Here is an 11,208-nt window from a genome sequence, read left to right as displayed (position 1 = left end):
AAAGTGGAGGGTTCAAATGAGAAGAATTTTTTTGTAAGAAGAAAAAAGAAGAAGTTTCAACCAATAAAAATTCTTCATTTTAATTCATTTAATGTTTGCATTTAATTTTAATATAAGGGTATATTGGTAAACTTACAAAAATCATTAATTTGTATTCTTCCCCTTTAATAACTAACTGAATTAAATTTGTAACTCCTTTTCAAAATATATACTTTTTTTCCAAATTAAAAAAACAACTTAATTTAAAGTGTAGAATAAATTAGTAGGTGTGTAGGATAAATATGAGTTGTGTAGGATATATTTCGAGGTGTGTAGGATAAATTTCTGCTGTGTAGGATAAAATTCTATAATGTGTAGGGTATATGTAGGAAAATTTTGATATGTGTAGGTTTTGTAGATTATATGTAGGATAATTAATGATTAGTTGACTAATTAATTAAAGAGTTAAAAATTAATGATATGAGTTATAAATGAAAAAGTATTTTACCAATATGTCCTTTCTTTTTTTTCTCACATTAATTTTCTTCTCAAATAAACCTTCCTCTATTAACAAATTAATAAATTGTCTTAACTGTTTTTAGTTTATTTATTATGATGTATTTTTAACACGTAAAATGACCAAATTGCCCTCATATGCATAGAGTCAACTGAAAATTTTAATTGAGTTAGTGTTAAAAGACCTATGGTGTAACGGGTTTTACAAATAAAGGATTATTACTGTAATTATTGAAGTTAAAGACTATCCGTTGCAATTCGTTACAAACATAAAGGACGAAATGAGTAATTTACCCTAAAAAATATATATAGAAAGAAAGAAAGACACGTTGGAAACGTGTTAATGAAGTGGTAAAAAGTGAAAAGTCAAATCGGGGGAAAATCAAATCTTGTTCGATATTCCTTCTCCCACAACGTCCTCCATCGGAAACTGCTTCCTTCCTTCCGCACCTTATTTATATATTTGATCGGTAATTAATTCGCTCAATTTGTATTCTTCGATCTCATATTTCATCTTCATGCTATAATATATACGTGATATGTCTGTACGTCGTTAAGGTGAATTCTACGTCTTCTTCAAAATCGTATTTTGATGTTTAATTCGTCGAATTTGTAAACGATAGTTAGTTTCTATTTAATGATATTATTATTTGCAATATAGAAATCGCCTGTCTTCACGTAGAAGCTAAAAAAGATGAATGGTGAACCCTAGCTAGTTTGTTCACATTAGCTGTTACACATTTCATTGCATGTTTTGGCCTATTATTAACATACATACATGTAAGCTTAAAAATCATTTTAAAATCATAAGAAAAGAAAGCCACAAATCATGAGGATTGCTTTAAAGGTCAAAGTCAACTAATTGTAAGGTCTTAGGTTCAACTGTTCCTATGCATCTCAATCTACATTTAATATTGACTCATAGCTAGCATGCACCTGGTAATATATTGAAGGGGCCGGGAAAGAAATTAAAAGATGTTTTTTTCAAATATATTGCAGCTTGTTAGTGTAAAGAAAAATGGATCCGACACCGAAGGCTTCATCAGAGAAAGAGGTAAGATCCTTAATATGTTAATTACATCCCTTGAAATCCTACCCCTTTGTTTTCGGAACAGCAGAAGTCCTACTATGGTGTAGTTATAATCACTGTTTGTCTTTATAACTCTTAGGAGGAAGTCATCAAAAAGAAGTATGGAGGTATCGTGCCAAAAAAGCCGCCACTCATTTCTAAAGTAAGATTCTTTATTGGCTGGCCACTTTTTGACACTTCCGGTATTATTCATGTAACAACACGTTGATGAATGTTAGGATCATGAACGGGCTTATTTTGATTCAGCTGATTGGGCTCTGGGAAAGGTACAATTAGAATTTGGTGACTGACTGCTATTAATTGTTTTTTGTTAAACTTGTACCATACATACATAATGTATTAGTTGATGTAAAACAACATAATATTACGTACTACTGTTGATAGCAAGGTGTAGACAAGCAGCCCAAAGGACCTCTTGAGGCACTTCGGCCTAAACTACAGGTATTCAAAATTGTTTGATGCTCGCTCGCTCATTGATTTGTGTTAAAATATAAGCTCTTCTTTTATTTGAGATCCCGAATAGACCCATTTCATTAGGAAACGGGTTTACATTCTGCTCATGGATCCCCTGATTGTAGATCAATTACCTGTCCTGTGTATATCATCCATCATTAAGATTGTTGACGGTCACGTTTTGTTTCCAGCCAACTCAGCAGCAAACACGATATAGGAAATCACTTTGCGCCCCAAATGATGGACAAGGTACGCTGAATCATATTCCTTTTAACAAGTTCAAATTCCACATCTGATAAATATACTATGGTGACTTTTTGAATCAAGTATTTATCCTTCCTTCAAACGTTTATTATATATGCTCATTATGTGTGTTCTTTGGTGTTAACTCTTGATCACTTTTTAATTTTGTTTATATAGATATGCAGGCAGCAGAGCAAAGCCATGAATGATCTCATGAAGCTTGTTAATCATCTCCATTTTTTGTTTCATGAGCATTACAAACATATTATTATGATATTCTTTTTTTTTTTCTTTCAAGTGTTTTTTGTTTCTATTTTTATTCAAGTGAGATGAACAAAATGGCTTCTTGACTTTGACTTTGTTGTTTGTTTGACCAACTTCATATAACAAACAAAATTGACTTGACATACATGACCAATACTCAAGTTCAACAAACTTCATGATCGGAAAGAATTATGTACAAATTTCAAACCAGGTATGTCATTAGCTTATCGATTTCATCCGGGCTTCCTATGAATATTGGAGTCCGCTGATGAACCTGTGGAAAAAACAAGAAAGAGCACATTGATTTTCATGCTTTGGTTGACCAAAATAAAGTCAAAGTTGATTTTAAACTTGAAGTGTACCTGTTTAGGTTCAATATCAAGAATCCTTTGAACACCATCTATAGCTTTCCCTCCAGCTTGTTCTACCAAATAACTCATCGGTGCACATTCATACAATAACCTCAAATTCCCATTTTTCGCCTTTACGTTATCCGGGTTCCCATAGATGCCACCATAAAGCAACATTCTGTGAATTTCACCAACAAGACACCCTATGTACCGCCCAGAATACGGTTTTCCAGCAGGCCCACCAGGCTTCCTCAAATGCTTCAGGTAATTCTGCAACTTAGGATCAAAAAGATCGAAATTCCCTTCGTTAAAAGAGTAAATTCTTCCCGATTTCGGTATCTTGATGTCCCCGTGCGTTAGAACAAATTCTCCGTACGCCGGATCAAGTGTGAATCCATGAACCCCGTTCCCAATCGATATCGTGAACACCACCGAGCTTGAATATAAGCAGTATCCTGCTGCCAATAAGTTGTTACCGGGCTGGCAAACGCTCACAATACACTTCTCTTTAGCCTCATCTAACTGCTCCATCGTATATAACAATCGCAATCAGATAAAATAAACTGTATGAATGTGACAATGTGTTATTGTTTTTTTAAAAGTTTAAGAAGAATCTACATACAGTGTCTTCATCAAAATCGACAAGGCATTGTTCATCAGGCGCGTATATCCCAAATATAGAACCCGTGGTTAAGGCAATGTCGATATTAGCCGATCCATCAATCGGGTCAAACACTACAATGTAGTTACCCGAATCGGTTTCTTCCACCGCTACAGGCACGTCTTCTTCCTCGGACGCTATGATCCCGGTTCTCCCCGTTGATCTCAAGCAGTTGCAGAACAACTACCCAAAATTCATTATTAGAATTAATAAAACATCTTCAATATGATTTCAATTTCAAAGTCAAACTATACTACCTCATTGGAGATAACATCAAGTTTCTTCTGATCTTCTCCCTGGATGTTCATGGTTCCTTGAGCTCCAGTAATGTTAATAATGCTGGATCTTTGTAACAAGGATGCAATTTGCTTGCAAGCTAATGAAATGCTTGATAGAACTATGGTGAGTTCGGCATCGATGTGACCGGCTTGTTCTTGCTTTAACAGCCATGTTGTTAAGTTTTCCATTTCGTATCTGTTCTTTTTCTTAACTGGGGTGGTGGAGGGTGTCGGGGTGGCTCCTCCGGCAACGGCTTGACAGGAGAGGGAGGAGATGGGTTTTCCGGTGGTGTGTGGTTGGGTATCATGGCGGAGGAAGGGGCGGAGGTGGGAGGGGGAGAGGTGGGGTATGGAGTTGGATGTGGTGGAGAACAGGGTGGTTGCCGGAGAAAATGGAATTGCTTCCGACATATGTGTGTGTGTGTGTGTGTTTTGGGTCGGAAGTTGTTATCTTTGGTTTTGAGTGACAAATGAGTGAATATGATTGATGCGATGAATACAAGGTTCTCATTGGTGGAAATGGTAACAAAGGAATATCCCTCTACTGTATTTTATCTATATTCTATATCTTTTTTTCGGAATTGTGTGTAGATTTTATAAAAATATTTATCAAAAAATATATATATATATATTTTTCAAAAAAGGTTTTTATAAAAATAACTAGTAATTTTACCTCTAGTGTCTTACGACGTCATCGTAATTTTATAATAACTCGAATTTATATTTTCGAATGAAAACGTAATATATTTGGTTCCATTCATTTCAAACGAAATGTATGTTAAAATGTAGACAAATTGAAAACGTACATAAAAATAAACATGAAAACATGTTATATTTGACCCGATTCGTTTCCAAGTAATATGTCATAATGTAAATCAACTTGAATTTATATTAATACATACTACGTACATAAATATTAATCCGTAAGATAATAGTGTTTTTTAAGTTTAAGAATGAAAATATGGGGTAAAGTTTAAACTTTAGAAACTCAAGGAGGTCAAAATGATATTTTACAGATGTTTTAGAAAGTTAAGGGGTGTAAGTGTCATTATTGAAAGTTGAGGGACCAAAGCCGAAAGAAGAATTTCCCACCGACTCTGCTCTTAATAGTATAGATAATTTTAAACTTTAAGTTAAAGAATGAAAGTATGGGGTAAGCTTTAAACTTTAAAATCTCAAGAGGGTCAAAATAACATTTTACAAAGGTTTTAGAAAACTGGGTGTGTAAGTGTCGTTATTGAAAGTTGAGATGCCAAAACTGATAGGAGTATTTCCTACCGACTCTACGCTTTAATTTAATAGAATAGATAATTATCCATCACTATTTTAAAAGTCAAATTATTATAATAAACCTTTTTGTTATAAAATAGTTGGTTTGAGGTCGAGCTAGATTGATTTGAAACATATTTTTCTTGATTTGTTTTTAGAATTTTATAAATAAGTAGTCGTAAAATATACCTATGTATATCAGATTATTGTAACAACTGTTTTAATAAACTTTTTTTTTCTACGATAGCCTTTTTTACGCTTAAAGCACCTATCAATTTGCACATACACGGATTTGAATCACACCACTTTTGTGGGTAAATGTTTTAAAAGCTTTTTTTTCTACAATTAAAGCACCTATCAAATTCTTCAAAAAGTTTAAGGTACATCAGTACTAGTACTGCCTAAACAAACCTAGACAACTTTTTTTACATGAGAACTATTAGGGTGAAGGGGGTGCACACCTAATAGGTGAGTGCACTCTCTTACGCCAAACCAATCCCCGTGTGCCACGTCAACTCCCCTCTTAAACTCCCCTAACACCCCCATTTGATGGCGCCACTCCCCTCTTAACTCCCCTTATTTTTTTATTCAAAAAAAAAAAAAAAAAAAACAAAGAAAATCTGGGATTGGTTGAAACTGGCATGGCCCCACACAATCAGGCTCTCCTCCATCGGTGAACCCACGCCCAAGTTCAACCCCGAATCGGGACCCCGCTTTGATGGCGGCGGTGTTCCCGATCGGGGAATGCCATCACCGAACACCCTCCCCGAAGGCGCCCCGGACACCCTTAGACTATCTCCAACGCTACGGGTGTCCTTAAGCATCCTTAGCTGACACATCATCTGCCACATCATATCCTTACAAATCCTTAAAAACCTTCATTTCATCTCCAACCCTACAAATATCCTTACTCTTCTAAATTTCCACCTCATCACCTAGTCACTACACACAATCCTTAAATAAAAGTTTTTATTTTTTTAGTATGGGTCCATCTTATCACCAAAACATGCATCCATAATTAAGGACTTCATTGTTAAAGGATTCAAATGGCACCATTCCTCCAATGGTAAGGACATGTAAGGACTTCTAAGAACAAGGGTGTTAAATATGCATTGAAGATAGTCTTATAACTTGTGTAGAGAATACCAGGTTGCGCAGTAACTAAATTCTTCAAAAAGTTTAAGGTATATCAGTACCTAAACAAACCTAGACAAATTTTTTTATGTGAGAACTATTATAACTTGTGTAGAGAATACCAGGTTGCGCAGTAACAGTCAGAAAAAGGCAATCACGCATTCTTAAGACTAGTGTTCTGAACGGCAATCACTCATTCTTAAAACCAGTGTTCTGACGTTCTCATAACAATACTAAACGACCGAAATCTGCTTATACCACCGTTGATAACTCTCGAACCACACCAAATCAAATATTTCCTATGGCTTAAGGATGTATTTTGATTTAGGTGAAATTAAAGCTTATTCTGAAAATAATTATAAAATTTAAGTAAACAACTTTTCAACATAAATAAATGAATATTTTTCCGCTGGTATATTTTTAACATTCAACATGTTGAAACTATGAAAGAACACCCACAAGTTGGGCCTTTGCAACTAACCCAACTTAAAGAACATGCATAAACACACGGTTAAATCGGTTCGCACTCAAGGACTAGGGCCCAAGCAACAAAGGCCCGTCTTTCTTTTCAGATTTGTCGCCATTATTAGCCGTCGGGCGGTTCGAACCTCTAAGTGGTGAGACAAAAAGTTTGGATGCAACATCCGGGGGTAGTTCAACCACATCATCCCCAGGCAGAACCACAAGTCCCTTTTCTCTAAGGGAAGAGGGTTCATTATAATGCGCGGTCCATAGCGAGTCCACTAGCTGTCTTTCATCCCTAATAGCAGCTAGATCTTCAGATGACATCAAGCTGATATTATTAATCCTTTCTTGAAGGACTTGTTTTAGTTTCTCATCTTCTTCATTTGTGTTATCTGTTGTTTTTACCGGCTTGCCCTTGGTGAGTTCGTATAGACCTCTTAATGCCCCCTCACGTACTTCCGTATCTTCACTAGTGGCAAGGTGAGTCATGATGCGTGGGAACCCGAGTTCGGTGATGACGTGGCAGTCATTAGGGTTTTCTTGAATCAAGTATTCGATTAAGTTGAGTGCTTTCCTACATTTTAACCAAAATAATTAGATGAGAAGTTGTGATTTATAGAAGAATGTAACTAAGAAACATACTAGGGGTGTGAATTTCTGACACGACCCGAAAACACTACATTCGCAGGTTTGAGTTTAGTCTAAACAGGTTCGGGTCAGTTTCAGGTTGAACCCGTGAACCATTTAGCTAAACGGGTCGGATTCGGGTCAACCCGGTCGGGTTGGCGGGTTGGCCCGTTTAACCAATTTATATTATATCATATTTTTTTACATGTTTTGTGTTATAAATTAAATTGGATGTGTAATTATAACTTCAAAAGAGAAATTGACATAAGATTTTATACTTAAATTTTTTTTTGGAATCTAACTTTTTTTAATTCAATTCTATTTATATTTATAAAATACAAAAACAGCAAATTACAAACGGCACGTAAACGGGCAACAAGCTGCGCCGCAACCCCCTTTTGAATTGCAAAACCGATCCTACTAAAGACGAAGCGCCTCTTAAATGTAATTATATTATACACATTTGCGTTTTTTAGTAAATTTTAATTTTAATATATTAATTTGCGGGAAAAAACTAAAAAAATAAGAAAAATTGGGCTTAACGGGTTATGCGTTTTCGTGTTGGGGTTCGTCTAAATTTTTCGGGTTCGGGTTGAGCCCGCCAACCTGCGAACACGACCCGTTTAGCACCTCTAAAACATACCTCTGAAATCTGACACTTTCAGAGCTTAGAGCGTCTCTAAGAGCGGCATAACCATTTGCAAGACGAAATGCTGCAATCCCCGGCTTGTTGTGCCTAATCAGAGCTGAAATAAAAAAAAAAAAAAAAAAAAAAAACAATGTAAGTTTTTATAACGCATCATTTATTATAACAGATTAAGGTGTCAATCGCGTGAATGACTGATAATGGTAAAGTAGGGTGCAGGGGCTTATGAAGGGCGACTGCGACTCACAGGAGATTGCACCAAGTGCTTTGGTCCGCACGGTGACATCATCATCAGAAGTGAAATTCGAAAGCAAAGGCTCCATGCCATTTGCATCCATAACCAGCTGCTGACTTTTTGGATTGTTTTGAACAATTGTGCCTACAACCTCTGCGGCTTTGGCTCGTACATTAGCATGTGAGTTATTCAGATATTTAAGTAACGGGGTCAAACCACCAATAGAATGAAGATCTGCCAAAATATACGTAAATGAATAACATTAGACAAAAGTTATTAGTAATACAATCAAAGGCGTGTCCACAAAAAAAACTTTCAACCATCAAATAGCAAACTTCAATTTACGATAAGAAGAATATGAAAAGAAAAGCTCACCATTAGCCATATCAATAGACTCTACATGCTCTTGAAGCTCATCCAACATATCTGCAAGTAAAATTAAATTAACATCACATACGTATACGTATACAAATACACACACACACACACACATATATACGTAGTATATTGTGCTGACTATACCTTCAATGTCTGTTGCAGTTACACCTTGTTCCTCGAGGATATTTTCAGGAGTTTGCATAACCTGCGTAATTTCTTTCATTCGCTTAACCACATCAATGGTTTGAGCTTGCATAGCTTCCATGAACCATTTTCGATCCTCCTCGCTTCAAGTCAAATAAAATGTACAAATAAACGTCACAACTTGGACAAATCATTACCGTTATATTATACTTATAAAATACGTAAACGTCACGTCACGTCACATGGCACAATTCTAAGACCCCAACATTGTTTTTAAATTCCCCGATACTTACATTAGTTTCCTCTACAATCAAATCATTGTTTCCCTATTTCCGTAACTACTTAATATTTCCTTTATTCAACTCGTATAATAAGACCTAGTGCTCTATATAAGGTTGGAAAAATTATAAGCTTAATGTAGTACTATTATCAATTCACCAACTAGAAAATTACACAAATCTCCTGGTAAGATATATAGCAAGATTTGAGATCATCAAATTGAAGATTCATAAAAAGTTAAGTATAGATATTAAATAGCTGTAAATAACTGTCAAAGGATTTCCAAATTCTGGTATAAAGAAAATCATCTGATAAGTTAATTACATACATACATACTATATCGGTCAACAGTTCTAAAAAAAAATAACAGAAATCGAAGAGGGTGAAATCAGTCGGTACCTTAGGTTTCTAGGATTGGCAGTACCGTCGGAATGAGCAATGCTCCACTTGAGCAAACCGTCCCAGTTAGGTCCCTCTTTCGCCATATCAACAAAACAAAAACCCTAATCTTTTGTTTGGTCCACTCCGAATACAATCAGTGATAAGAGAGAGGGAGGTTCAGCGGTTGTAGTTTATAGAGGTTTCGATTACGAAAGAGGAAATCTAGAACATTCTGTGTTCATGGGTTTTGGATTTCGAAAGATGATTCACGAACCTACTTGAAAGACGGCTGGTCTTTCAATTGCTTTTTCATTGACCCAGTGCGCGGCTGGCTCTATAGTCCCTATCGTTCCGGTTAGGTTAGATATTGTGACAACCCGAACCTTACCGAGCCTTTCAGGTTAGCATCGTCGTCTTAACAATCCTAAGATCCTCATCATTTTATTCCATTGTGCACTATTTTGTTGTACGTATTAACTTACACCCAATTCATGTACATTGAGCATTGGGCCGATAATTAACATAGCTGGGCCGAACACTAATTCATTGGGCCGGTAGCTAGTATAGCAATAAACAGGCGCCAACACTTATGTAGTTGGGCCGAACACTATTTCATTGTACATTGGGCCGTTAACTAGCTTGCACACATATTGGGCTTTCATATAACACACTTATGCTAAACCTTGGTAGTCACGTATGGAGGAATCCAAATAGGATTATATTAGATCGGTTGGTTGGGAGCTAGAGTATAAATCACGTATATACTCTAATTCTATCTTTGACTAGTTTAAAACCATAACAAACTCTACCCTATCTCTCTCAAACCTGCGTACGGCCACAGGAGAAACCCCCTCCCCTTCTCGAAGCCTGCTAGTGTATCTCTTACGCTTTGGTTAGTGATGTTATATTGCTTTTGATTGTATTATACATGATGTGTGGGACTGTTTCTTGATTAATGGTTGATAAATCAGGGATATATGCTAATAATATGTTGTGTATAATCGTGAACTATGAATGATATATGCTAATAACACGACTGTTTCTTGATACGTATTATAATCGATGCTTGATAAGGTAATTAATTATATGTTGTGTATGATACGTGATGCTTAGGATCCATGCTAGAATTATGAACGATAAATGGATCAGGATAGGTCACGGTTTCAGTTAGGTTATGGCCGGAATATAACATTAGCTATTCGATTCGATATTCTTTATTCGGATGATTAACATTAATGAGCCAATTATTATCATATAGCATGTCGAGCAAGTGTTGTTTGGATCGATTAGATTGTTCCTGTTAGTGATGATGAACTAAAGTTAATTGTGATGTTCTAAGAATAGGTGAATATGCCACTTATTTGGGCCCTATATGAGTATTTGATGAACTAATTAACTTGTTTGAAAACTTTGGGATATATAATGCGAACCGAGTATTGATGCTGTTATTATTGCGTGCAACAATTCAAGAAAGAAATAAGGGTTAATAGTGGGCTGTTATAAAGAAATAGACTGATGAGTATAAGATGATACATGTCCACATATAGCATAAACAAGCAATAATGATGTATGTGATTTGATAATAGTGGTGTTCATGTGTTTGGTAATATGATATTGAATTACTTGAATGTGGGAAGTTGTTTATTAATCATGTGATATGTTTGACTTGAATTAATATAGGATAATACTAAACCTAACTAACTGATGTGAATTGGACTTTGGTTAAATAAATAGTGGGACTATAAGACACTTGGATGTATTCTGGAACATGATCGTTCATGAAACAAATAGGAAGCCAAGGGGATTTGGGCTATGT

General features: G+C 35.7%; 3 protein-coding genes across 5 annotated transcripts; 1 reads left to right on the top strand and 2 right to left on the bottom strand.

The window, feature by feature from the left end:
* Positions 1-903: 903 nt before the first annotated feature.
* On the top strand, positions 904-2,571 carry LOC110943976. 3 transcript variants are annotated; one of them, XM_035977164.1, is made up of 7 exons: positions 904-965; positions 1,495-1,549; positions 1,665-1,727; positions 1,804-1,851; positions 1,970-2,026; positions 2,230-2,287; positions 2,467-2,571. In XM_035977164.1, exons 2-7 carry the CDS (start codon positions 1,514-1,516, stop codon positions 2,484-2,486), a joined length of 282 nt encoding a protein of 93 aa, XP_035833057.1. In that variant the 5' UTR covers positions 904-965; positions 1,495-1,513; the 3' UTR covers positions 2,487-2,571. The 3 variants fall into 3 exon arrangements, with proteins under 3 accessions (XP_035833057.1, XP_022041397.1, XP_022041401.1); XM_022185705.2 differs by having other exon boundaries at positions 921-965; positions 2,459-2,571; XM_022185709.2 differs by lacking the exon at positions 904-965 and adding an exon at positions 1,033-1,053 and having other exon boundaries at positions 2,459-2,571.
* Positions 2,572-2,638: 67 nt separating this feature from the next.
* Positions 2,639-4,292, bottom strand: LOC110943969 (fructose-1,6-bisphosphatase, chloroplastic). The gene is made up of 4 exons (XM_022185699.2): positions 3,814-4,292; positions 3,518-3,739; positions 2,908-3,417; positions 2,639-2,819 (listed from the first exon to the last, which is right to left on the bottom strand). Exons 1-4 carry the CDS (start codon positions 4,243-4,245, stop codon positions 2,748-2,750), a joined length of 1,236 nt encoding a protein of 411 aa, XP_022041391.1. The 5' UTR covers positions 4,246-4,292; the 3' UTR covers positions 2,639-2,747.
* Positions 4,293-6,596: 2,304 nt separating this feature from the next.
* On the bottom strand, positions 6,597-9,739 carry LOC110943963 (hsp70 nucleotide exchange factor FES1). Its single transcript, XM_022185695.2, has 6 exons — positions 9,411-9,739; positions 8,733-8,875; positions 8,586-8,636; positions 8,223-8,444; positions 7,973-8,075; positions 6,597-7,276 (listed from the first exon to the last, which is right to left on the bottom strand). The coding sequence occupies exons 1-6, from the start codon at positions 9,494-9,496 to the stop codon at positions 6,772-6,774; spliced, it is 1,110 nt and encodes a 369-aa protein (XP_022041387.1). The 5' UTR covers positions 9,497-9,739; the 3' UTR covers positions 6,597-6,771.
* Positions 9,740-11,208: the final 1,469 nt, after the last annotated feature.

The sequence above is a fragment of the Helianthus annuus genome, chromosome 1 (assembly GCF_002127325.2).
Source record: "Helianthus annuus cultivar XRQ/B chromosome 1, HanXRQr2.0-SUNRISE, whole genome shotgun sequence".
Taxonomy (NCBI): domain Eukaryota; kingdom Viridiplantae; phylum Streptophyta; class Magnoliopsida; order Asterales; family Asteraceae; genus Helianthus; species Helianthus annuus.
This window is presented reverse-complemented; position numbering and strand designations above follow the sequence as displayed.

Coding starts and splice junctions, on each gene's coding strand:
- LOC110943976 (XM_022185705.2), top strand. CDS start 1,514: ATGGATCCGACACCGAAGGCTTCATCAGAGAAAGAG. Junction 1,550..1,664: donor AGGCTTCATCAGAGAAAGAG/GTAAGATCCTTA, acceptor TATAACTCTTAG/GAGGAAGTCATCAAAAAGAA. Junction 2,288..2,458: donor CGCCCCAAATGATGGACAAG/GTACGCTGAATC, acceptor TTGTTTATATAG/ATATGCAGGCAGCAGAGCAA.
- LOC110943969 (XM_022185699.2), bottom strand. CDS start 4,245: ATGTCGGAAGCAATTCCATTTTCTCCGGCAACCACCCTGTTCTCCACC. Junction 3,740..3,813: donor TTGATGTTATCTCCAATGAG/GTAGTATAGTTT, acceptor AATTTTGGGTAG/TTGTTCTGCAACTGCTTGAG. Junction 2,820..2,907: donor TTGATATTGAACCTAAACAG/GTACACTTCAAG, acceptor TTTTTTCCACAG/GTTCATCAGCGGACTCCAAT.
- LOC110943963 (XM_022185695.2), bottom strand. CDS start 9,496: ATGGCGAAAGAGGGACCTAACTGGGACGGTTTGCTCAAGTGGAGCATT. Junction 8,637..8,732: donor AACTGCAACAGACATTGAAG/GTATAGTCAGCA, acceptor TTTTACTTGCAG/ATATGTTGGATGAGCTTCAA. Junction 7,277..7,972: donor GAAAGTGTCAGATTTCAGAG/GTATGTTTTAGA, acceptor GTTAAAATGTAG/GAAAGCACTCAACTTAATCG.